The sequence below is a fragment of the Salmo trutta genome, chromosome 13, assembly GCF_901001165.1.
Source record: "Salmo trutta chromosome 13, fSalTru1.1, whole genome shotgun sequence".
Taxonomy (NCBI): domain Eukaryota; kingdom Metazoa; phylum Chordata; class Actinopteri; order Salmoniformes; family Salmonidae; genus Salmo; species Salmo trutta.
In genome coordinates, this window is record NC_042969.1 from 45,288,517 (window position 1) to 45,316,312 (window position 27,796).

Consider the following 27,796-nt stretch of genomic DNA (forward strand, 5'->3'; position numbering starts at 1 on the left):
TTGTTGCATCTTTACATCTCCCCTCTTTCAAAATGTCGAATTGATATTTTCATCTAGGTCTCATGAAATTGCTTGCTGTGCGGTGAGCTTTTGACAATGGTGTTTTGCCACTAATTGCATTATGGAACAAACATTCGCTCTTAGCCTAACGTAAACAAACTAACTTTTGTATATTGCGCTGTTCCGTACAATTGACCTTATTTTAGAGGCCAAAAAACGGAATACTTCCAGATCAACTGTAATATCAATACCATTGTAAAGCACAATTTCTCCCCTTTCCAACAAAATCAATGACGAGACCTTCATGATGGCCATCTCTGCATGATTCAAGAAGGCAATGAGCTCCGTCGGGTCTTTTTAAAAATGGCAGGTGGGGAAGCAAAACCTATTGCGTGATTGTGAGAAGGAGAGATGTCATGTGGGGAAATGTTTTTTTTCACTCAATCTGTCCAATTTATCACCTTATCGCCTCTAAAATGTAATTAAAACACTAATAAGAGTCTATATAATATGTCATTACATACCTATTTGAAGGTTTGTGTCGAATTTGAATCGGGTTTTTAGGGCGGTGCTAAAGTGATCTTCAGAAGTAAACAGCAGTTTTTGAGAGTCATGATAGCTTGCAATGATGATGCAAAAAATGAGAGGTGCAAGGGGCTGCCTTAATCAACATCCACAGCACCCAGTAGGTTAACTGCCTTGCTCAGGAGCAGAACAACAGATTTTTACCTTGTCAGCTCGGTTATTCAATTCAGCAACCTTTCGGTTACTGGCCTAACGCCCGAAACCAACACTCTAACCACTAGGCTACCTGCCGCCCACCACAATCCAATGACTAATTGCATTATTGTTTTCAAGTGAGTACAATTCTACTCTGGCCTGTAAACTGCTGTGAAAATATCATTTGAATAATGGCTTAAAAACCCTGTTATTTAAACGTTTCATTCCATTTGGATCAGTTGTGGTTCCACTCAACATAATATAGTTGCATGAGTCTGACTGTATTTTTACTTCTGATACTGTTGCCCATCATCATTCTCCCAAGTCGTCACATAGGCCTATATTCCTAAATATTTGTCATTTAACTTTTAAAATGGATTGCCTTTAAATGTGTGGCATGAACACAACTAGTCACAATGTTTTATTCTGATTAGTCTACTTCAAAAGTCTGTTTTAGGCTACCTATGCATGCTCATCCACTCCAATGTAATTCTAGCATCTAAACGGCCATTTTGATTAATGGAAATAGACATCTGTTACAAAACACAAAAGTTTAATGACACTAGGAGATTGTTAAACCAAGCCTTCGATACTGAGTAGGGAGAGATGTATTTTCTGTTTGTCAGGATTGACATACATGATTGTGGTATTGAAAACACAAACTATGATGATAAACTCTCAAAGTCAGAAATCGGTATGTAGGTATGCGTTACTGATTGGTTGAGTGGAAAATGTGTTGCATATATTTTACATAATTATAAATATAGCATGAACATTTTAAATCTGATTTCCCCCTAACTGATCATTGTTTGCAGCCGACTCTGATCGTAGTGTAATGAGACAGGCTGGGAGAGTGAGCTTCTCCGTGGTGGTCGGCAAGTGTGACTCTGTCCTGGACTGGGATTAGATTTAAGGTTAAAAGGAAATGGCTGGTTTGAGTCACGGGTCTGGTATGAACATGGAAATAAATGACCTATGATGCATGAACCAGGCTGGTGTGTGTAATTGCATATTTGTGTTCCTCCACGTGTGTGTATGTTGACATGGGTGCATGGAAAAAGTAAGGACAGCGCCAAGGCCTGTGGTCTCATGCTGTCAGTTTACAGAAGATACAAAACGTTCCCAAAAAAACGTTCCCAAAGAGCTGTCTGATTGCCTACCACGTGTTCTTGGCATTCCTTGGGCTCTGTAATGTACACCTCCACAGCCATGGTCCCCACTACCCCAGGGATACATTCAAACAACGCACCCATAGTCCTCACACACACACACATACACACACTCCTCTAATCTTCTCTCCTCCTGACACACACACACACCCCACCCCTAGTCTTCACTTTCCCTGTGACACCCACCACACCCCTAGTCCCCAGCCCCTCTGACCCTCTCCCTTGGGTATTAATAACCCCCAAGGCACATCACTGAAGAGGGTCACAGCCACACAAAGAATGTGGTTGACAAGGTTCAGTTACAACCGACCAAGTAAAGAACGTGAGCAGTTGAAAAGATGAGGTGAAGAGTCTGGACCCATTGGCCCGGACAAAGATGAATTAACACATAAAAAATGTACTAATTTCAACTTTTGACATGTATGAAATGTCAGACAAATTACAGATAGCCCATCTGGAGTCTCTGTGGTCCATCAATGTATGACCCCCTAATAGAAAAGCGAAAGGCTCAATACGTTTTTGACGAAATACAAAAAGTACAGTACCAGTCAAAAGTTTGGACACACCTACACATTCAAGGGTTTTTCTTTATTGTTACTATTTTCTACATTGTCAAATAATATTGAACACATCACAACTATGAAATAACACATATGGAATCATGTAGTAACCAAAAAAGTGTATAACAAATCAAAATATATTTTATATTCTTCAATGTATTCTTCCACCCTTTCTTCCATATTCTTCCACCCTTTGCCTTGATGACAGCTTTGCACACTCTTGGCATTCTCTCAACCAGCTTCACCTGGAATGCTTTTCCAACAGTCTTGAGGGAGTTCCCATATATGCTGAGCACTTGTTGGCTGCATTTCCTTCACTCTGCAGTCCAACTGATCCCAAACCATCTAAATTGGGTTAAGGTCGGGTGATTGTGGAGGACAGGTCATCTGATGCAACACTCCATCACTCTCCTTCTTGGTCAAATAGCCCTTACACAGCCTGGAGGTTTGTTGGGTCATTGTCCTGTTGAAAAACAAATGATAGTCCCACTAAGTGCAAACCAAATGGGATGGTGTATCGCTGAAGAATGCTGTGGTAGCCATGCTGGTTAAGTGTGGATTGAATTCTAAATAAATCCCAGACAGTGTCACCAGCAAAGCACCATCACACCTCCTCCTCCATGCTTCACGGTGGAAACCACACATGCAGAGATCATCCGTTCACCTTCTCTACGTCTCACGAAGACACGGCAGTTGGAACCAAAAATCTTACATTTTGACTCATCAGACCAAAAGGACAGATTTTGACTGGTCTAATGTCCATTGCTTCTTGGCCCAAGCAAGTCTCTTCTTCTTATTGGTGTCCTTCAGTAGTGTTCTTTGCAGCAATTCGACCATGAAGGCTGAACAGTTGATGTTGAGATGTGTCTGTTACTTGAACTCTGAAGTACCATAATTTCCGGACTATAAGCCGCAACTTTTTTCCCACGCTTTGAACGTCGCGGCTTAAACAGTGACGCGGCTAATATATGGATTTTTCCCGCTTTCAATTTTTTTTCTCCAAAAAAACACATTCTGTGACGTGCTCAGTTTTTGGGCGGCATGAAGCTTTCATTAGACCAATGAAATTGCCGAACGGGTTAAGGTCAAACATCTTTTTTGTTTACTGTTTAGATTAAATCGAGCGCTCTCAAACTTCCCATCATTCTGATTACGGGAGTAATTTTGTCACCCTGATTCCTGGGGGTACAACAAAGTATTTGCAGCCACTTGACATCAGTGTAAATCGTGCATTTAAGGTGGTGCTCCGTGTTCAGTGGGAGGCTTGGATGACAAGTGGGGAGAAATCCTTCACTAAAACGGGCCGCATGCGAAGAGCAACTTATGGTCAAGTCTGCCAGTGGGTCCTGACAGCGTGGAGCATTGTCAAAAAATCCACTATCATCAACGGGTTTCGAAAGGCTGGACTGCTGCATGTTGAAGAGGGCTCAGCGGGGGATTTGCCTCCGGATGAAAGTGACGAGAGCGACAATGAAAACGATCCAATATCAGATGAAGCAATTCTGAGGCTATTCAACTCCGACACCGAAGGAGATGACTTCACTGGTTTCAGTGCACAGGAGAAGGAAGATGGTGACCAATGACTTTCTTGGTAGGCTACTGTTTACTGCTAATTTTAGATTTTTTGTTACAAGCCGTGTTTCATTAAAGCCTATTTATTTTTGTTACAAGCCGTGTTTCATTAAAGCCTATTTATTTTTGTTACAAGCCGTGTTTCGTTAAAGCCTGTGTAAAGTTAATTTGTTTCAATGTACCGGTAGGCACCTGCGGCTTATGCGGCTTATTTATGTTCAAAATAATATATTTTTTTAAATTCAGTGGGTGCGGCTTATATTCAGGTGCGCTTAATAGTCCGGAAATTACGGTATTTATCTGTGCTGCAATTTCTGAGGCTGGTAACTCTAATGAACTTATCCTCTGCAGCAGAGGTAACTCTGGGTCTTCCTTTCCTGTGGCCCTCATGACCAGTTTCATCATAGTGCTTGATTGTTTTTGCGACTACACTTGAAGAAACTTTCAAAGTTCTTGACATTTTCTGGATTGACTGACCTTCATGTCTTAAAGTAATGATGGATTGTCGTTTCTCTTTGCTTATTTGAGCTGTTCCTGCCATAATATGGACTTGGTCTTTTACCGGATAGGGCTATCTTCTGTATACCACCCTACTTTTTCACAACACAACTGATTGGCTGAAACGCATTAAGAAGGAAAGAAATTCCAGAAATTAACTTTTAACAAGGCATACCTGTTAATTGAAATGCATTCCAGGTGACTACCTCATGAAGTTGGTTGAGAGAATGCCAAGAGTTTGCAAAGCTGTCAACAATGCAAAGGGTGGCTACTTTGAAAAATCTCAAATCTCCAATATTTTTTTATTTGTTTCAATACTTTTTTGGTTACTACATGATTCCATATGTGTTATTTCATAGTTTTGATGTCTTCACTATTATTCTACAATGTAGAAAATAGTAAAAAATAAAGAAAAACCCTTTGAATGAGTAGGTGTGTCCAAACTATGTCTGAAGTAACGTGGCCTAAGGATGGCAGTAGAGTTGAATATTTTCCTGGTATTTTACAAATGTTCCATCCCGAGAATAAATCACTTTTCTTTCCAGTAAGCCAGTATTTTGCGCCAAAACCTGAAGTGTCAATCAAAAGCATTATAAATCATATAAATATGCTTGGATTTCATTAGAGCTTTGATCAGCATGAAAATTCTAACCTGATGCTACCTCAGCCTGATGAGCCATATATTGAATACATTTTATGGTCCCTACATTAGCGTCATTGAATGCCCAAAAAAGCCCAATTGATTGTGCCATTATCCAATACATATATGATATAGGCTACTGCACATTACGCATGACAGAAAAACATAAAAGCACATATATGCTCTCTTGGGTAAGTAAATGAAACTAGCTCCAGTAGGCTAATCTTTTTGAGTGTGAATTGTATTACTGTACTTTATTGTATTATATGAACTGGAATTACACACATCGTTCAAACCATGATGAAGCAGAAGAGAACATGCGATTCTGGTGCAGCACATGCGGCCTACAAATTTACAATTTAAGTCTCGAGAATTTGATTTTAATTTTAAATATAATTGGGCCTATTTGTATAATTAGTAGGCTGACACATATATACAGTACCTTTCATAATATTTCCGCTAATGTTATTAGCCTACCTCCTCTTTCCCTCTCTCTATCGTTGCTTCATTCCTTCCTCGCTTTCAACGTTTAAATGAAATATATTTTGTTGTCCCCATCTTCATCATTTTAATGACATCCTTAAGTATTATAGGACTAGAATTAGATGCAGAAGGCTTTCACTTCGCTTCACGAAGATTGAATGGTTATAAGCTTCTTCAGGCTTGGTTCTATTTTCCTGAATTTCCGCCTGACTGACGTGCCCAATGTAAACTGCCTGTTACTCAGGCCCAGAAGCCAGGATATGCATATAATTGGTAGCATTGGATAGAAAACACTTTGAAGTTTGTAGAAATGTTAAAATAATGTATGAGACTATAACACAATTGATATGGCAGCCGAAAATACAAAGAAAAAACAACCGGAAATGTTTTATAATGGAAAGCTATGTAATTCCAGCTCCCAGATTGCATTTCCTATGGCTTCCACTAGATGTCAAAAGTCTTTGTTGATTGTTTCAGGCTTGTTTCTTCAAAAACGAGCAAGAATTTTGAGTTTTTATACAGAGTCCTGGTACAATATCAGTCTGTTGGCGTGCGACGAAGAGGATGCGCGCTTACTAATTTAACTTTTCTATTGAACATACTTCTTTCCCTATGAAATATTATAGTTTATTTACATTTTAGGATGTTGAACGAGTGGATTACTGAAATCGATGGTGACAACTAAACAGACTTTTTGGGATATAAAGGATTTTATCTTACAAAACGACCATTCATGTTGTAGCTGGGACCCCTGGGATTGCAAACAGAAGTAAGTGATTTATTTAATTGCTATTTGTGATTTTATGAAGCCTGTGCTGATTGAAAAATATGTTGATGTGGGGCGCCATCCTCAAACAATCGCATGGTATGCTTTCGCTGTAAAGCCTATTGTAAATCGGACAATGCAATTAGATTAACAAGAATATAAGCTTTTAAACGATATGAGATACTTGTATGTTCATAAATATTTAATATTACGATTATTTATTTGAATTGCGCTCCCTCCAATTTCTTCGGATGTTGTCGACAAACTTAAGAAGATTTATGGGTCTGAATAAATAACTGCTATAGCCTACCGCCATTGCGCGTTCGCTCTTCTTTCAAACTACCCAAGAGTTCTATTTGCTGCTGTATTTAACATTCAGCAAAAAAGAGCTTGCGTCCCTCTTAGAATAGTATAAGAAATGCAAAAAAAAACTAATGTCCAGCAAGGTATTTTAGTCTAGCTTATCCTGCATGGGACTCCAAGAGCTAAGGAGCATTTTTTAAAGAGTGGCCAGCAGAGCACAGGTGCTTGTGTATTGTGCAAGAGACAGAGGCTATAAGTTCTACACTTATTATGCATAACCCATCATTAATTAACTAAATATAAGGCTAATACTACATTGAATTTATTACCTGAAAGAGGTAGGCTAGGACATCTATATGTAGGGCTATATATGAATCTAGAACAGGATTAAATATTTTGGATGAGTTGATGGAGAGAGAGAAAGACTGCGAGAGATTGCTCGCGCGTGCACTGATTTAAAGCAACAATATTCAAGTGATAGGCTGTTTTAAAACTCTGCAGCTGCAATCCCAAAAAAATCTTTACAATTAAAAAACAAGGTGACCCCCGAAAGTCAGATGGAGATGGGTACATTAGGCACACATTCGGTCTTTATATTACTGTAGCATAGGCCATGCTGCAGCAAATGTAAGCCTACCTGTCACAAGAAAAGAAGTTACTATGATGAGATGATAGGTCTTCATGCATTGTGAACTGAGCTCCATCCTGAGATGGTCTGTCCCTACGCTGAGCGTTGATTCATCATGCCGAGGCCGTAGAGAAGCCTGATTTAGACATTGCATATAATTTAACAGTTCCATTTCACGCCATGCTATTCATATAAATAATTTCTTATAATTTATTGCTTTCTCAAAGTTATTTATCCCGGGAAAATGGAATGGTTTGGGCGGTACATCTCGGTAACCGGGTTCCCGTCATTCAACCCTAAATGGCAGTAATTAATGAATGAATGCATATTAGTGCTCCCAATGTCAGATGGTGTTAATGGGTTCGGGACAAAGAAGCCTGTGTAAGAGAGTTGGGGGGGGGGGGTGGGGGGTGAGGAGAGGCTGTCAGGGTGAAGGGAGCAGGTTTATATCAAATTCAATCAAATGTATTTATAAAGCCCTTCTTACATCAGCTGATGTCACAAGGTGCTGTACAGAAACCCAGCCTAAAACCCCAAACAGCAAGCAATGCAGGTGTAGAAGCACGGTGGCTAGGAAAAACTCCCTAGAAAGGCCAGAACCTAGGAATAAACCTAGAGAGGAACCAGGCTATGAGGGGTGGTCAGTCCTCTTCTGGCTGTGCCGGGTGGACATTATAACAGAACATGGCCAAGATGTTCAAATGTTCATAGATGACCAGCAGGGTCAAATAATAATAATCACAGTGGTTGTCGAGGGTGCAACAGGTCAGCACCTCAGGAGTAAATGTCAGTTGGCTTTTCATAGCCGATCATTCAGAGTATCTCTACCGCTCCTGCTGTCTCTAGAGAGTTGAAAACAACAGGTCTGGGACAGGTAAGAGAGTAGGGGGACCGGGAGTGGAGGAAGTTAATTGAGAGTGATGCAGTTTGCTGAAAGGTGAATAAGTGTGTGTGTGTGTGAGTGTAGTGGAGAGGAGTTGGAGAACTTTGAGACAGGGACAAAGGGAATAGGTGGAGAGCATACTTTGAGGTCATGGTATTATGTGAAGGGAGGTTTTGTTGAACCTTTATTTAATCCAGGGAGCCCTTTCTCCTAAAATGTGCACTTCATTGATTTAAAAAGAATGGATCTGGTATAAGAAATGTGGTAGAAACTGTCTAGCCCATGATTACACCAATTCGATGCTTTTGTGAGGAGTGCACAATGCACACTTGGGGAGAAAGGAGATATTATTTAGATGCAGGGAGTGTACTGTGCAGTATGCGGGTGGAATTCGATGAGGGTAGTGGGAGTACTGACCAGAAAGAGTGTAGGAGACAAGTGCTGCTGTTGCGGTGTTCAATTAATGTGGATGGCAGTGAGTGTAGGAGGAGTGTGTGGGTCAGAGTTGTGGTATTTGAGTAGCTAAAAGGGATACCTTGCAATCGCAGTGTGCAGGAGCTTCTTGTCTTTAAAGGACCATGAGTAGGGCATGGGTTTTTTTCTTGATTGTATGGCCTGACTGGGAAAAACTCAAAGCTCCAGTTGGTCAAATCAAGTAGATTTAAAGTGTGGGTCTCAACTCTTTACAAAATGAGGCAAGCGCAACATAGCTGGTCAGAAAACACTCCTGGCCCTAACCATGAGAGCAACATACTCCCATGAGGAAAGCTAGTAAGTGGTTCGGGTAAGGTTAGGTTGAGGCATGCTAGTGATTGGTTAAGATAACGGTTCAGGTTATCCACCAGAACTCCTAATGAATATGAACCTCTCTTCGCCCTCTGCTCCTTGCCTCCTCCATCTATTCCACTGCAGGCTGATGGTTGATTGAGTCGAGCCCAGGATCAATGCTTTAACAACTGCAGAGCAGACGCTAGGCCACGGCAGCCCAGCCCAGCCTCTCCCTCCCTGACTCCAAAGAGCAGGGTTGCGTCCCAAAAGGCCCCCTATTCCCTATATATATAGTACACTACTTTTGATCAGGGTTCAGGCTCTGGTAAAAAAGTGTGCACTATATAGGGAATAGGGTTCCAGATGGGACATAGCCCCAGGCTTCCTTAAAGGCCACACTCAGCTATTCTGAGGAGATAAAAGCACTTGGCATCCCAGTACTGCTTCTCAGTCCTAATGACCAATGATTGTCCGATGGAAATGGCTTTCTAATGCTGGCTGTTTTTTTGGGGTATGATGTGACTGGCTACATCCCGACTGTGCTCCAAGAGGATGTGTTGGAGTGTCAATCCTAATTCCAGTTATAGATTCACAAGTGGTCGACTGGATTTCCAGCATTTTGTAAAGATATAAAAAAGACAGGTCTATCTGATTTAACCAGGGTGGATTCTACATTGGTCTTACATGAGCCTGCCATCTAAAGATGTGCATGCATGCGTTTGTCAGTCGTGCGTGCGTGCGTGCGTGCGTGCGTGTGTGCGTGCGTACATATCCAAATGCGTGTGTGCATGAGTGTATCCGTGTGTGTGTGTGTGTGTGTGTGTGTGTGTGTGTAGCTCTGATCAATCTGACACTCCCTACCCAGCTCTTCTCTTCCTCAGGCCAGTGCTGTGCCATCACTTATCTGTCCTCCCCCACACTCTATTTATAGACGCACAGCTTACCTCAGAGGCTTCAGGAAATAAGCAATGCGTCTATTATTAAACTGAAGCTCTCTCTAACTTTATTTTTTTCTCTCACATACCATCTCTCTCCATCCATATATTGTTTTCCCTGCATCATCCTGTCTTCTCTTTATGCAATATCTCTTCATCTGTATTTACATGTGTTTTTTTGGTCTATCTAGGCTACATCTCTCTCTGTCCTGTGTAGCACTTTATCAATGCACGTCCTTAAGAAGATCTCTCTGTAGCTCATTCAACCATTTCGTGCCTTTCTCACCCCCCTATTTTCACCTGTTTCTTTCATTTTGTATCTCTCTCTCTCCTCTTTCTTTGTATTCCCCTCTCTCTTTCTTTCTTTGTAACTGTATTGCCCTGTGTAACGGCTGTCGTTGAAATGAGACCAAGGTGCAGCGGAGGATGTGTTCATCTTGAAAGGTTTTGATGACCGAATGAACACTATACAAAAAAGAAACCAAAAGAACAACCAGCAACAGTTCTGTCAGGAACAAACTCTAAACAGAAAACATTCACCCACAAACCCCAAAGGAAAAACAGGCTGCCTATGTATGACTCCCAATCAGCAACAACGATCTACACCTGTTCCTGATTGAGAGCCATACACGGCCGAAACAAAGAAAACCACCAACATAGAAAAAGAAACCTAGAACGCCCACCCATGTCACACCCTGGCCTAACCAAAAATAGAGAACAAAAAACCCTCTCTATGGCCAGGGCGTTACACCCTGTAATATCAATCAATCAAATGTATTTATAAAGCCTTTTTACATCAGCAGATGGCACAAAATGCTATACAGAAAACCCAGCCTAAAACTCCACACAGCAAGCAGTGCAGATGTAGAAGCTCAGTGGCTAGGAAAAATAGCTGTGAGTGGGCTCTTCCCTGAACCTCAGTGTTTCTGTAGAGATACCATGCATGGTGTAATAGTGACTCTCTAACATAGAGATATAGTATATACAGTGTCTATATATAATGTATCTTTAAGCAAGCTCTCTATTCTTCATCCATTAGACACCAGGGAAATCCCCCTGAAGCGAGTCCCTTCCCATCTTCTGAAAGCACCTGAAACCATGCCTCTTCAAAGAGTATCTTAAATACTCATCTGAAATCCTGAACCAACACAATTGCACTTGTCTTTGCTAATAGGAAAAAAGTGTACTTACTATGCCTGTGATAAGTGGTCGTCCCTCCTAGCTATTTTAAGATTAATGCACTAACTAAGTCGCTCTGGGTAAGAGCGCCTGCTAAATTATTCAAATGTAATATCACCGTCCTGTCATCTACACTATATCCCAGCCTGCTCCCAGATCTGTACAGGCTTTTTTTAACGACTCTGACTGTAAGTGTCACATTTTCTTTTAATAATACAGGTTCTTGTATGTATGTATGCTCAAGAATAAATGTAATGGATCTTAAAACAACTTTGATGACTGAAACACTGGTTTAAATTGAAATCGACATTGGTTTGTATTGTGGAACTTATAAGAATACCTGTGTGCTGGAGTTTTTTTTAAAGACAACTGTCTTTTCTGTCACTGTCATGATGTCACACGTCCTTACATCATCTCTCTCTCTCTCTCTCTCTCTCTCTCTTTTTCTTTCTTTCTTTCTTTCTTTCTTTCTCTCTCAATTCAATTCAATTCAAAGGGTTTTATTGTCATGGGAAACATATGTTTACATTGCCAAAGCAAATGGAATAGACCATAAACAAAAGGGAAATAAACAAGGAAAATAAACAATAAGTCAACATTATACTCAACAAAAGTTTTAAAAGAATATAGACATTTCAAATGTTATATTATTGGCTATGTACGCTGTTGTAACAATGTGCAGTATGAAAGGGAAAATAACTGAACAGATAAATATAGGTTATATTTACAATGTTGTTGGTGCTCCACTGGTTGTCCTTTTCTCATGGCAACAGATCACAAATCTTGCTGATGTGACTGCACACTGCGAAATTTCGCCTAACAGATATGGGAGTTTATCAATGTTTGATTTGTTTTCTAGTTCTTTGTGGGTCTCTGTGATCTGTGGGAAATATATGTCTCTAATGTGGTCATACATTTGGCAGGAGGTTAGGAAGTGTAGCTCAGTTTCCACATCATTTTGTGGGCAGTGAGCACATAGGCAGTCCTGGCTCTCATGAGAAGACGGGCTATGGCGACCTCTCTAAATAGCAAGGCTCTGCTCACTGAATCTGTGCATAGTGAAGGATTTTTTTAAAATTGGGGTCAGTCACAGTGGTCAAGCTCTCTCTCTCTCTCTCTCTCTCTCTCTCACTCTCTCGCTCTCCGTACTGTGCTGGTCCTGATATTTTCTTTCACATTGTCCTCTCCAGCATGGTTCCAGGAACTATGGTGGATGCTTAACCAGGCTTGTGCAGTACATTTTGGCTCGGATTGGCTCAGTAGTTATTTAGTCTATTTCAGTCTGGAGAGTGCCTGTGGAGAGTAGCATCAGTAGGGCTTAGGGCTCCATTCAATCTTTATCACTGAAGCGTTAAAGATTGGGCAATAGAAATGTAAAGGTGATTTCCGATTGAGCCGACATATGCAGCGTATACGGCGAATACAGTCTCTTTCAATCATGCTGTAACGTTGAACTTCCGCGATACGGATTTAGTAGAGCCCCTAGTTTGATATGGCCAAAATGGACATTTGACAGAGATTCATAGGAGAATTAATTGATTTACAATGAGTTTGAAAGTGGTGAGGTGCTTTTTCACAAAGAGTAAATGTTTTTCTCTCTGTCTGTCTCTCTTGCTCTCTATATAAACACACACTAACACACACACAGCTATGTCTTATTATACTTGTGAGGACATTTTGGGGTCCAACAATTGATTCCCATTCAAAATCCTAACCCTAAACCGAACCCTTACCCTAACCTTAACCCCTAACCGTAGTTACAACCCTTTCCAGCAGTCAAATGACCAAATCGCCCTCTAGTGGCCTCATGGGTGGTGTGTTATCAATATTTTTCATAATTATTTACAAAAACCTGCCAAAAGTCTGGTGTTTCTATGTCAAACGGTTCTGTTATATTTCAGTCTTCTGTGATGTGTAATATTTGGATGCAAACTCAAAATGTAATACCTTTAATCTCTATATCTGACATGGTACAGGTGTCTTCTTTGTTTTAAGCCCATAACCATGTGTGTGAGGTGTATACTTTTGTTTCAAAGAAGATTTATTAAAGACTACCAAGAAACACTGTGATTTAGCCCACTGCAGTAAAATGTTAAACCTAACCCTAATTCTAAACATAACCCTAAACCTAACCCCTAAGCCTAAAATATCCTTTTGACAAGTGAGGATTGGAAACGTGTCCTCACTTTGTATTTTTGATGGTTTACTCTTCTTGTGAGGACCTCTGGTACTCACAAGTATAGTAAAACATGTACAAACACACACACACACACACACACACACACACACTGTCGAACTTGCAAAATAATTATGGGGAAAACAAATCAAGTCACATGACTTACACTGATGGGAAGAATAATTTTGATCTGTTGAGCCAAAATTGTGTGATTAACAGAGAGTAATTATTCACTCTTTTTCTCTCTCTCTCTCTCCTCAGCCCTGATATTGCTTTTCTACCTGGTCTTCTATGGGTTCCTGGCAGGGATGTTCACGCTCACCATGTGGGTCATGCTACAGACACTGGACGACAACATTCCTACGTACCGCGACCGAGTGGCCAGTCCAGGTGACTTATTACGCTGCAGCAAAACAGACACTCAACCTAAACAGAATAGTGCTCATATTGAAATTCAACCATTCACTTACTCTTTCTCTCTCTCACGCTCTTTTTCTTTCTCTCTCTCTCAATCTTCCTTTCTTTCTCTCTCTCGCTTCACACACACACATAAAACATGAATATGTCCACTCTTTCTCAAACATGTCATTATCTCTCACGGACTGCGTCGCTTTCTTTTCTTGCAGAATGGGAGCATGCTCACTCACTAACACCAGAGCTGTCTCTGCTTGCGCCTGGCATGCACAGTGTCTCGGACTCTGCTGCCATGTCCCACTGAAGCCTTTACTGGCTTGACAAATCAAATCAAATTGTATTTGTCACATGCGCCAAATACAACAGGTGTAGACCTTACAGTGAAATGCTTACTTACAAGTAACTTAACCAATGATGCAGTTTTAAGAAATATAAGTGTTAAGTAAAAAATAGATGAGTAAAAAATCAAATAAAAATAACAAATTATTAAAGAGCAGCAGTAAAATAATAGTAGCGAGGCTATATACAGGGGGTACCAGTACAGAGTCAATGTGCGGGGGCACAGGATAGTCAAGGTAATTGAGGTAATATGGACATGTAGGTAGAGTTAAAGTGCCTATGCATAGATAATAAACAGAGAGTAACAGCAGCATAAAAGAGGGAGTTGGACAATGCAAATAGTCTGGGTAGCCGTTTCATTAGCTGTTCACGAGTATTATGGCTTGGGGGTAGAAGCAGTTAAGAAGCATTTTGGACCTAGACTTGGCGCTCCGGTACCGCTTGCCATGCGGTAGCAGAGAGAACAGTCTATGACTAGGGTGGTTGGAGTCTTTGACAATTTTTTGGGCCTTCCTCTGACACCACCTTGTATAGAGGTCCTGGATGGCAGCAAGCTTGGCTACAGTGATGTACTGGGCTGTACATGTAACAGTATAGCTTCCGTCCCTCTCCTCACCCCAACCTGGGCTTGGACCAGGGACCCTCTGCACACATCAACAACTGACACCCACGAAGCATCGTTACACATCGCGCCACAAACGCCGCAGCCCTTGCAAAGCAAGGGGAACAACTACTTCAGGTCTCAGAACGAGTGACGTCACCCGATTGAAACGCTATTAGCGCGCACCACCGCTAACTAACTAGCCATTTCACATCGGTTACATACGCACTACTCTCTGTAGTGCCTTGCGGTTGGAGGCAGAGCAGTTGACATACCAGGCAGTGATGCAACCAGTCAGGATGCTCTCAATGGTGCAGCTGTAGAACTTTTTGAGGATCTGAGGACCAATGCCAAAACTTTTCAGTCTCCTGAGGGGGAATAGGCTTTGTCGTGCCCTCTTCACAACTGTCTTTGTGTGCTTGGACCATGTTAGTTTGTTGGTGATGGGACACCAAGGAACTTGAAGCTCTCAACCTGCTCCACTGCAGCCCGTCGATGAGAACGGGGGCATGCTCGGTCCTCCTTTTCCTGTAGTCCACAATCATCTCCTTTGTCTTGATCACGTTGAGGGAAAGGTTGTTATCCTGGCACCACATGGCCAGGTCTCTGACCTCCTCCCTATAGGCTGTCTCATCATTGACGGTGATCAGGCCTACCACTGTTGTGTCGTCGGCAAACTTAATGATGGTGTTGGAGTCATGCCTGGCAATGTAGTCATGGGTGAACAGGGAGTACAGGAGGGGACTGAGCACGCACCCCTGAGGGGCCACAGTGTTGAGGATCAGCGTGGCAGGTGTGTTGTATCCAGTTGCAGAGGGAGGTGTTTAGTCCCAGGATCCTTAGCTTAGTGATTAGCTTTGAGGGCACTATGGTGTTGAATGTTGACTTGCAGTCAATGAATAGGATTCTCACGTAGGTGTTCCTTTTGTCCAGGTGGGAAAGGACAGTGTGTAGAGTGCAATAGAGAATGCATCATCTGGGGATCTGTTGGGGCGGTATGCAAATTGGAGTGGGTCTAGGGTTTCTGGGATAATGGTATTGATGTGAGCCATGACCAGCCTTTCAAAGCACTTCATGGCTACAGACGTGAGTGCTACAGGTCGGTAGTCATTTAGACAGGTTACCTTAGTGTTCTTGGGCACAGGGACTATGGTGGTCTGCTTGAAACATGTTGGTATTACAGACTCAGTCAGGGACAGGTTGAAAATGTCAGTGAAGACACTTGCCAGTTGGTCAGCACATGCTCAGAGTATACGTCCTGGTAATCCATCTTGTCCTGCGGCCTTGTGAATGATGACCTGTTTAAAGGTCTTACTCCCATCGGCGTGATCTTAATCACATGGAGGTCTTACTCACATGGAGAGCATGATCACACAGTCATCCAGAACAGCTGATGCTCTCATGCATGTTTCAGTGTTGCTTGCCTCGAAGCGAGCATAGATGTAATTTAGCTCGTCTGGTAGGCTATTGTCACTGGGCAGCTCTCGGCTGTGCTTCCCTTTGTAGTCTGTAGTAGTTTGTAAGCCCTGCCACATCCATCGAGCATCGGAGCCGGTGTAGTAAGATTCAATCTTAGTCCTGTATTGACGCTTTGGCTGTTTGATGGTTCATCGGAGGGCATAGTGGGATTTCTTATAAGCGTCTTTTAAGCGGCAGCTCTACCCTTTAGCTCAGTGCAGATGTTGCCTGTAATCCATGACTTCTGTTTGGGGTATGTACGTACGGTCACTGTGGGGACAATGTCATTGATGCACTTATTGATGAAGCCAGTGACTGATGTGGTGTACTCCTCAATGCCATCGGAAGAATCCCGGAACATATTCCAGTCTGTGCTAGCAAAACAGTCCTGAAGCTTAGCATCTGCGTCATCTGACCACTTTTTTATTGACAGAGTCGCTGGTGCTTCTTGCTTTAGTTTTTGTTTGTAAGCAGGAATCAGGAGGATATAATTATGGTCAGATTTGCCAAATGGAGGGCGAAGGAGAGCTTTGTACGTGTTTCTGTGTGTGGAGTAAAGGTGGTGTCAAGTTTTTTTTTCTTCCTCTGGTTGCACATTTAACATGCTGGTTGAAATTATATGAAACAGATTTAAGTTTCCCTGCATTAAAGTCCCCGGCCACTAGGAGCGCTGCCTCTGGATGAGCGTTTTCCTGTTTTCTTATGGCCTTATAGAACTCATTGAGTGCAGTCTTAATGCCAGCATCGATTTGTGGTGGTAAATAGACCTCTACTAAAAATATAGAGGAAAACTCTCTTGGTAAATAGTGTTGTCTACAGCTTATCATGAGATACTCTACCTCAGGCGAGCAAAACCTCAAGACTTCCTTAATATTAGAATTCGTGCACCAGCTGTTGTTTACAAATATACACAGACCGCACCCCTAGTCTTACCGGAGGCAGCTGTTCTATCTTGCCAATGCAGCAAAAACCCCGCCTGCTGTATGTTATCCATGTTGTCGTTCAGCCACAATTTGGTGAAACATAAGATATTACAGTTTTTAATGTCCCGTTGGTAGGATATTCTAAATCGTAGCTCGTCTATTTTGTTATCCAATGATTATACATTGGCTAATAGGACTGATGGTAGAGGCAGATTACCCACTCGCCAAGGCACCCAGACCTATGTCCCCGATATCTCTGTCTCTTTCTCATGCGAATGATGGGGATTTGGGCCTTGTTGGGTGTCTGAAGTAAATCCTTCTGACTCGTTAAAGAAAAAATCTTTGTCCAGTACGAGGTGAGTAATCGCTGTTCTGATATCCAGAAGCTCTTTTTTGTCATAAGAGATGGTGGCAGAAACATTATGTGCAAAATAAGTTAGAAATAACGCAAAAAAAACACACACAATGGCACAATTGGTTAGGAGCCCAGCGCCATTCATCAGGGAATTAACAGATCAGTCAAATACTGATTGAGTGCTGTTGGCATTTTAGAAATTAAAAATTAAAATACTGTGCCAGTGTAACAAAAAAAAGAAAAGAGTTAGAAATATGATCCTGTGAATTATGGAGCAGAGTTTTGTGTGTGCATGTGTGTAGGAGTTAGAGAGTCTGTCTCCCAGGCTGTGCAGGTATCCTCCCGCTGGTCTACCAGAATAGTACCCATCTGTTCTGTCCCCACAGCCTCTCTCCATCTCCATGGCTCTGACAGAGAGGCCATCATGAAACTAACTCCCCTCCTTTAGGCCTACAAGTCCTAATACTGTATATTATAATAATAATATATGCCATTTAGCAGATGCTTTTCTCCAAAGAGACTCAGTCATGCATTTTTGTAAGGGTGGCCCCAGCAGGAATCAAACCCATGATATTGCCGTTGCAAGCATCATGCTCTACCAATTGAACCATACTGCGCATTTATGCCCTCTCCCATTCTCAGCCAAACTTCTCAAATGGGATTCTGTCTTATAACTCTTCCTGCTCTTGTATAACTCTTCCTGCTCTTGTATAAGTTTCTAAGGCTGTGTAGCAGAACCTGCAGAGTTGCAGCTAAAATGCAAATCTTCTGACTAGCTTATTTTTGGGGTTTGGCAAAAAATGTGTAGAATGCAGTTATAGTATAGCAAGCTTCTCTCTCTCTTTCTCACACACACACACACACACAAACACACACACACACACACACACACACACACACACACACACACACACACACACACACACTCCTCTCTTGACAATTTATTCCACCCACAGTCTTCTCTCATCCTTTATCCTCTTCTCTCACTTTATGTCCCCTCTTTTGGAGTCCTTCCATTATGTCATCTAGCACCCCACGCACTGTCTTCTAAAGGGTCCTGGCTGTTGACACCTTGAGGTCACAACTAAGACGTACTCATCTGAATCAGCCACGAGTGAAATTCCATCACAGCGTCTTGATAATATGGCCTCCGCTGCCTCGCCGTTTGCAGACGGCCTGGTTGAGTCCCAAATGGCACCCTATTCCCTACATAGCGCCATACTTTTGACCAGGGCCCAAAGGCCTCTGGTCATAAAGTAGTGCAACCTCTGTCTTGACGGTCAGTCACCTGCTGACCCTCTTTGCCACCTGGCGAGTGTTAATAACATTGGCGATTTTGAAAACTTAGCTAATTAAACTTTTTTTTAAAACAACTCTCCCCGCAACCCCTTCGACCAATGTCAGGCAGCATAAGCAATACATGTGGCTTATTGTAAGTATAAGATTTTGATAAAAATAATATTATGTCTGTCATTTGCTATATGAATAGCATTAATTAATGTGACAAGCAGGATTTGAATTGGGGTCATTTGCGTGCCACCAGAATTGAGTTAGCCTGCTGAGTTAAAGCCCAGGCATTCGCTCGGGGATCTAACACAAATCTTCAGGTCTTATGCATGGATACTCGTCACGTGAGTGAGGTTGTCTGGACCATCTCCATGACATTAGTAGGTGCAGACAGTTGACGTGACATGTTTCCCCCTACCTGTCATCAGGTTTGGTGATCAGGCCCCGGTCCTTGGACATCGTCTTCAACCGCACCGACACTAAGCAGTACGGCCAGTATGTCCAGCATCTGGAGAACTTCCTTCAGCGTGAGTGATAGAATCCCTCTTTCAGTCCCATTCATTTTTTTCTAAAGAATGTGTACATTTGACTCCAATGGACAAATACAGTATTAGTGTTGGGCCACCATGGTAAAGGAAATTTGAGTTTGAGTAGTTACAGTTGATTACACTTTGTAAACATGACTAAGGAGTATTCTACCTGACTTGAAAGTGCACTGTAATCCTTGGCAGTGGCACTATATGCGTATGCCACAGGAGTTTGGTGGCCCCTCAATTGGGGAGGATGGACTCGTGGTAATGCCTGGAGTGGAATAAAACATGGCTTGATGCCATTCCATTCGCTCCGTTCCAGCCATTATTATGAGCCGTCCTACCCTCAGCAGCCTCCACTAGCGTATGCATACTAACTACGTTTTACATACAAAACTGGCTAACTGATTATGTAATATGTATCCCAAACAAACAAACAAGTAATGAATGCGTTACTGTGAAATAATTATTAGCTATAATTTTGACATGTAATATTTAGGTGAATACTGTCTGTACCAGGTAAATAGCAGGCTGTCAAATACAGTGGAACTTGAGTCTGTGCCCTATGTTGGGTTCCCTCAGAATACAACGACACTGTGCAGGAGAAGAACGAGCTGTGTATGGTGGGAGAGTACTATGAGCAGGATGATCAGGAGGAGAAGAAGGTGTGTCAGTTCAAGCGCAGTCTGCTCCGGCAGTGCTCCGGCCTGTCTGACACCACATTTGGCTACACCGAGGGGAAACCCTGCGTCCTTGTCAAGATGAACAGGGTGAGTGCCCCGACTGGAGATTGTCAGTTCTGCTCTTCTGAAAATGCATTAGACAGCATTAGCCCACTGAGCTAAAGCCTATAGACTGGAGCTTAAACCTTAAAGCTATTAGCTCTTGGAGGTAACACAAGTCTTCAGGTCTCAGGCAAGGTCACTCATCACACAAGCGTGGTTCACTGAACTACTTCCCTTACACGAGTACCTCCCTATCTTCGATCCATTGCCTTTGGACAGCTTTTCAGTGTATCCTCTCTCTGTCTTCATGCAGAAGTAGAGTTTGTTCAAATTCATATTGAAAAGTGCATATTCTCTGTCCTTTCCACTGCACTTGTTTTTTAATCACTATTTGGAATATCCTCTGTGTCGACAAGGCATTCTGTGTCAGCATCTCTGTTTGCAGGGATTGAGGTCAGAGTGAATTGATTGGCCTCTGTGTAGCCTGATTGGTATTCAGTTAAATCCAACTTAATGAATCCGATCAGGGGCAATTAAGAAGATTCTTAGGCATCTCTGAGAACGCTATGTTTATGACAGTCAAAATCCCTGGCCCTTCAGTAAGCAGGCAGCACACATGTGCCCCATCTACTGACTGGCCAGCTCAAATCAAATGACCTCATTGTGTCACTAACTGAGCTACTTCTTAACATATTTTATCTCAAATCAGTGCTTCCATTTTTGAGACCATTCTGAAATCTGGTGTCTTGATCATTTTTACATGTAAACAAGCTTGTGGAATGGGTATGAAACACATGTAAAGAAAGGTTGCTATAATTGTATTTTAATGTATTCTTCTCACTCCTGCAGATCATTGGACTGAAACCACGCGGGGACCCCTACATTAACTGCACAGCTAAGGTAAGCAAACAAATAGTTAATTGTGTGTGTGTTCCAGGTGTCTTTGTGTGCTAGGACTTTTAGAGATAGGTTTTGTGTCTATGTGTGTGTGTGTGTGTGTGTGTGTGTGTGTGTGTGTGTGTGTGTGTGTGTGTGTGTGTGTGTGTGTGTGTGTGTGTGTGTGTGTGTGTGTGTGTGCATTATGTAGATATGCACATGTATGTTTCAGTCTGTGTTTTCACACACGTGTCTGTATTTGATTTCTCTCCACGCTGCCTGTAGGGCCAGCAGTTCACTGGTGGGTAAGAATTTGGGTCATAGCCCCCTATGTTTCCCCATGGTCCTAGCCCTAGCCTTTCCATTACCTTTCTGCGCTGCTTCTGTCCAACTCTGTGATGTGGCGCTTTGACCTCTGCTGCTTTAAACAGCATTCATGGCGTTCATATTGTTGAGCTTTCTACTCTAACCCCTATATACAGTACCTAATCACCGCAGAGACAATATAGACTGAGGAATAGTCAATATTAAAGCATTGATCTTTTTAGTAATTATTGTCACTGACTGTATATAACTACAGTTGGTGTATATATCTGTATGGTAAGCTGAAAAGGTTAATTCCATTGATTTTAGTACCCTGCTCCGCTGCACCATGGCTCCCACTAACAATGTTTCCCTGGTTTTTGTCTGGCTCTGACATGACTTTTACCCCTTTTTCTCCACAATTTAGTGGTATCCATTTGGTAGTTACAGTCTGGTCTCCTCGCTGCAAGTCCCGTACGGACCCAGGAGAGACAAAGGTCGAGAGCCGTGCGTACCCCGAAACACAACCCAACCAAGCCGCACTACTTCTTGACACAATGCCCACTTAACCCGGAAGCCAGCCGCACCAATGTGTTGGAGGAAAAACCATACATCTGGCGACCATGTCAGTGTGTATGCGCACGGGCCCGCCACAGGAGTCGCTAGAGCGCAATGGGACAAGGACATCCCTGCCAGCCAAATGATCCCCTAACCAGGACGATGCTGGGCCAATTGTGCACAGCCCCATGGGTGTCCCGGTCGGCTGCGACAGAGCCTAAACTCGAACCAGGATCTCTAGTGGCACAGCTAGCACTGTGATGCAGTGCCTTAGACCACTGCGCCACTCGGGAGCCCTGGCTCTGACATTCTAACAACTTCTCTCTCTCAGCGTGCGTGATCTGGGTTTCATCCCTCCCTCACCGAGACTGTCAACTCTGAACTTTGTGACCTGTTTGCAAATGTTTAAAGGTGTACAGAGAAACACTGATGCTGTACTCTGCTTTTCAGCAAAAGATTGAGGCTCTTTTAAATACTTCACTGGTGTTTTAACTCCCATCTGTCCTCCTCTCGTTCTCTCTAAATTCATTTGAATTTCTCCTCTCCACCGTAGACCAGTCTGATAACCATAGAGAACCATCTGGTGGCAGATTGTATGTGTGTGCGTGCGCGTGTTTGTACGGGTATGTGTGAGTGGTGGTAGCTATATTATGCGTGCATGCGCTTGTGTGGTAACTGTTGTGTACTGTGAGAGTGTGTGGTGGTTTACACTATGTCGTGTGGTCCATGCCGTGTGCACATGTGTAAAGCTACAGTGTGTGTGTGTGTGTGTGTGTGTGTGTGTGTGTGTGTGTGTCTGTTTGTACACTACAGGGTTGTTGTATGTCGTTGTTTGCATAGTTAGTCAGATTGTTGTTCTGAGAGTTGTTTGTTTCAAGTGCATTCATATGTATAGTTCTGTGATCTCACACCTCTTCCTCCTCCTCCTCCTCTTCCTCACCCCCTCCTTCCTCTTCATCCTCCTCTTCCTCTTCCTCCCACAGAGAGAAAGCCCCCTGCAGATGCAGTACTTCCCATCCGAGGGGAGGTTCGATAAGATGTACTTCCCTTATTACGGGAAAAATGTACATGTAAGTACATTACGCTACATATTTATATTGAGAAGGAAACTGTTCATGAGATTGAATGCAGAATAATTTTATTTAATTACAAGTAGTTAATGTTACCATTGTCAAGGCAGTCTGGCGAGAAGAGAATGCTAGGAAATGGACTATATTCACCTGAGACTACATTAATGCTAGTGTATTGTCATGATAACGACTGTTATGTGTGTGGATGTGCGCACATATGAATTAACAGTGGTCTATCTCCATCTCTCCCTGTGTGTTTGCCAGTCAACCTACGTTCAGCCCCTGGTCGCGGTCAAGCTTCTGCTGACCAAGGAGGACTACAACAATGAGCTGACCGTGGAGTGTAAGATCGAGGGCTCCGACCTGCGGAACAGTGACGACCGTGACAAGTTCCTTGGGCGCGTCACGTTCAGGGTCAAAGTGGTTGAGTAGTGGTTCAGGAAAACCACCAGCGTTGCACAATGCCGTCTTTGAGTATAATCAATGCCCTCACCCACCTCCACCTCTTCCTCCATCCACTTCCCTCCCTCCATCCGGTGGATCAGGGGAAGCTACGGTAGCAGGGTTGTGTGCTCCTTATAAACTAACAACATGAACCCCCCCTGAAACACACACACAAATACACACACACCTCTCACCCCCACCTCCACTAAAGTTAGTGGTAATGTAGCGACATCGTGCCATAGTAGGGACCTGTATATAGCTGTATTTGGAGCATTGAGTTGATGTGGTATCCCGTAGTGCTGTGCAGTCTGCTGTGTGTGATGTGTTGTTTCTGTATGTACATACTTGATGGCTATAAACACTGTTTGTCTTTAGTTCACTATGTCTGAACGCTGTAAGAAATCAAACTAAGAAATAGATGAATAGCTGTAATTTAAGATTATTGATTAAGAGAATCCATGAAGGATGAAAAATGCCCCAAAATGTATCTGCTTATAATTCAACCTACCTGTCCAACATCTAAGGGAAGAGGTTTTTACTCCCCTATGGGAACTGTGCTTTGTACAGATGCCTTATGGTCGGTATGAGAACACATTTTAAATAAAGATGATTTTAAAGATATATCTCAGTTTGTGTCCATTTACTTTTAGTGCCATGGCTGGGATAAATTAAAGGACAAGTGTACTGCACTTTGGCAATACGCCTTTTAATGGCAATTGCCCTGACATTCGCAGAGATCACACATGGTACAGCCCTTGTCAACAATGCAACTTTAAATCTGAGCCCAGGATTTGAATGCTCTGTAGTATTGTGTTGACATGCTGCCCTCACATGGTGGTTTTGTGGAAACAACCCTGATGAAGGTCTATTGACCCATTGAAACATGACCATAATTATATCCTCCTGATTCCTGCTTACAAGCAAAAACTAAAGCACGAGTACCAGTGACTCGCTCTATACGGAAGTGGTCAGATGACGCGGATGCTACGCTACAGGACTGTTTTGATAGCACAGACTGGAATATGTTCCGGGATTCATCCAATGGCATTAAGGAGCATGGATTACAGGCAACATTCGCATCGAGCTAAAGGCTAGAGCTGCCGCTTTCAAGGAGTGGGACACTAATCCGGACGCTTATAAGAAATCCCGTTATGCCCTTAGACAAACTACAGTGGTTCCTCCTTTAAAAGGTGCGTCATTCTGCAACACACCTTGCGGGCTGCTGCAGAATTCTATGGCACGTTATTTAATTGTCAGCCATTTTTACCATTAATGCTAGTTAGAGCTAGTTTGACCACCAGAGGGCATCTTTGAGAAGCATTTGATAGTCTTCAATATTGGCATTACTAGAGAATTTAAAACCTTTTTTTGTAAGAACATAGTATATGGGATTGATTTTAAGAAATATAGCATAATTAATTTGATTAATATTATTGTGTTTCTATTCCAAGAAAAACGAAAAGCGAAACCCTCGGGATTTCCGTTAGGATGGAACGGAAAATATGACGCTGTACAATGTGGCGGTCGGGAGTAGGCTACAGTACTAAGAGCATAAGAGTATTGGAGGATTCTTAATTAATCTAAGGGCCATTTTTCGTTAGGGAAAATCTGATATGTGAGAATATCTAAGGGGCTTTTATATAATTCTAAATTAATTAATAATAATAATAATCTCTTTGATTAAAAAATAACGATATTTTGGAGATGATTTTGTTTAATTTGACCTAAAGTGAGCGAGGAAAAAGGCCATTCTTGAACATGGGGTGAGACATTCCCACAAATTTGTAAATAAAGCCAGTTTGTTATTTATAATTATTTATTTCTGTTTTTAGAGGGAGAAAAACCAAAAGCCACCTCATGGGTCTCCCGGTGGCGGCCGGCACAGGTATCAAACCAGCATCTGTAGCAACTCGGGAGGCCCCAGCCACAAAGTTTTTAATTCTGATCAATTGCCTTGCACAAAGTTTCAAAATACAAAGAGGTGTTGGTAAGGGTATATTGTCCTGCTAATAGCCCATGATGGGCTATTATAATACTGTACATGGATAATACTGTGCATGGTGTATAGGTCTGGATAACCAAAACATTTCATCAGAAAGAATGTTGGTACTAATTTATTTTGATCCAAAGCCATGAATGAGTGAGTCACTCAGCTTTATGTAGGTGCCGAGGCTATATGACTGTGCCATCAACTTGATTATTTAGCAGACATAACTTGCTTATATTCAGTCAACACATATAGTTGAAGTTGGAAGTTTACATACACCTTAGCCAAATTCATTTAAACTCAGTTTTTCACAATTCTTGACATTTAATCATAGTAAAAATTCCCTGTCTTAGGTCAGTTAGGATCACCACTTTATTTAAAAAATGTGAAATGTCAGAATAATAGTAGAGAGAATGATTTATTTCAGCTTTTATTTCTTTCATCACATTCCCAGTGGGTCAGAAGTTTACATACACTCAGTTAGTATTTGGTAGCATTGCCATTAAATTGTTTAACTTGGGTCAAAGGTTTCAGGTAGCCTTCCACAAGCTTCCCACAATAAATTGGGTGAATTTTGGCCCATTCCTTCTGAGAGCTGGTGTAACTGAGTCAGGTTTGTAGGCCTTGCTCACACATGCTTTTTCAGTTCTGTCCACAAATTTTCTATAGGATTGAGGTCAGGGCTTTGTGATGGCCACTCCAATATCTTGACTTTGTTGTCCTTAAGCCATTTTGCCACAACTTTGGAAGTATGCTTGGGGTCAATGTCCATTTGGAAGACCCATTTGCGAACAAGCTTTAACTTCCTGACTGATGTCTTGAGTTGTTGCTTCAATATATCCACATCATTTTCCATCCTCGCGATGCCATCTATTTTGTGAAGTGCACCAGTCCCTCCTGCAGCAAAGCACCCCCACAACATGATGCTGCCACCCCCGTGCCTCACGGTTGGGTTGGTGTTCTTCAGCTTGCAAGCCTCCCCCTTTTTCCTCCAAACATAACGATGGTCATTATGGCAGTTCTATTTTTGTTTCTCTATTTCTCCAAAAAGTACAGTCTTTGTCCCCATGTGCAGTTGCAAACCGTAGACTGGCTTTTTATGGTGGTTTTGGAGCAGTGGCTTCTTCCTTGCTGAGCGGCCTTTCAGGTTATGTCGATATAGGACTCGTTTTACTGTGGATATAGATATTTTTGTACCTGTTTCCTCCAGCATCTTCACAAGGTCCTCTGCTGTTGTTCTGAGATTGATTTGCACTTTTCGCACCAAAGTACGTTCATCTCTAGGAGACAGAACGCGTCTCCTTCCTGAGCGGTATGACGACTGCGTGGTCCCATGGTGTTTATACTTTCATACTATAGTTTGTACAGACAGACGTGGTACCTTCAGGAGTTTGGAAATTGCTCCCAAGTATGAATCAGACTTGTGGAGGTCTACGATATTTTTTCTGAGGTCTTGACTGATTTCTTTGATTTTCCCATGATGTCAAGCAAAGAGGCATTGAGTTTGAAGGTAGGCCTTGAAATACATCTACAGGTACACCTCCAATTGACTCAAATTATGTCAGAAGCCTATCAGAAGCTTCTAAAGCCATGACATGGAATTTTACATTTACATTACATTTAAGTCATTTAGCAGACGCTCTTATCCAGAGCAACTTACAGTAGTGAATGCATACATTTCATTTCATACATTTATTTTATTATTTTTTTCTTCGTACTGGCCCCCCATGGGAATCAAACCCACAATCCTGGCGTTGCAAACACCATGCTCTACCAACTGAGCCACAGCTGTTTAAAGGAACAGTCAAGCTGTTTAAAGGCACAGTCAACTTAGTGTATGTAAACTTCTGACCCACTGGAATTGTGATGCAGTGAGTTATAAGTGAAATAATCTGTCTGTAAACAATTGTTAGAAAAATTACTTGTGTTATGCACAAAGTAGATGTCCTAACTGACTTGCCAAAACTATAGTTTGTTTACAAGAAATTTGTGGAGGGGTTGAAAAACGAGTTTTAATGACTCCAACCTAAGTGTATGTAAACTTATGACTTCAAGTGTATATTTTAAGAAGGCCGCCGAGAGTACCTGGAATCCGGAGTCTGTCTTGGATACCTTTTCTTCACGGATTATCTGAGGTGGTAAAAGATGAGCTAGCTGCTCGGGAATTGCTGTTGGATCTCGACTCCCTCATCACCCTAACCATTAAAATTGATGGACGCTTAAGGGAACGCAGGAGTGAGAGGTCACTCGTTCACCAGCAATGGCTTGCTCACCTTCAGAGGAATCCAGAAGTTCCTGAAGGCAGTTTTCCCGAGAGGATCCAAGCCACCCGAGCTCCCTTGTGAATTATCAACGACGGGTGAGTTGGATTCTCCTGGGCCTATGCAATTGGGAAGAGCTAGGTAATCGGTTGGGGAACACTCATGTAGGCTAAATTCCAACTGTTGTCTGTACTGTGGAGTGGCAGGACATTACATACCTACAGTTGAAGTCGGAAGTTTACATACACTTAGGTTGGAGTCATTAAAACTTGTTTTTTAACCACTCCACAAATGTCTTGTTAATTATCAAACTTTAGTTTTGGCAAGTCGGTTAGGACATCTACCTTGTGCATGACACAAGGTTTACAGGTTAACAGATAGATTA

General features: G+C 42.2%; 1 protein-coding gene across 1 annotated transcript in view; it reads left to right on the forward strand.

Moving 5' to 3' along the window:
- The window catches only part of LOC115205832 (sodium/potassium-transporting ATPase subunit beta-3), a 60,406-nt gene extending 36,622 nt beyond the window's left edge, over positions 1–23,784 (forward strand). Inside the window, exons 2-7 of the mRNA XM_029772181.1 lie at positions 13,542–13,670; positions 19,086–19,184; positions 19,770–19,957; positions 20,762–20,812; positions 22,633–22,719; positions 22,984–23,784. Coding sequence (XP_029628041.1) covers positions 13,542–13,670; positions 19,086–19,184; positions 19,770–19,957; positions 20,762–20,812; positions 22,633–22,719; positions 22,984–23,151 — 722 coding nt within the window. The 3' untranslated portion in view covers positions 23,152–23,784. The remainder of the gene's footprint in view (positions 1–13,541; positions 13,671–19,085; positions 19,185–19,769; positions 19,958–20,761; positions 20,813–22,632; positions 22,720–22,983) is intronic.
- Positions 23,785–27,796: the final 4,012 nt, after the last annotated feature.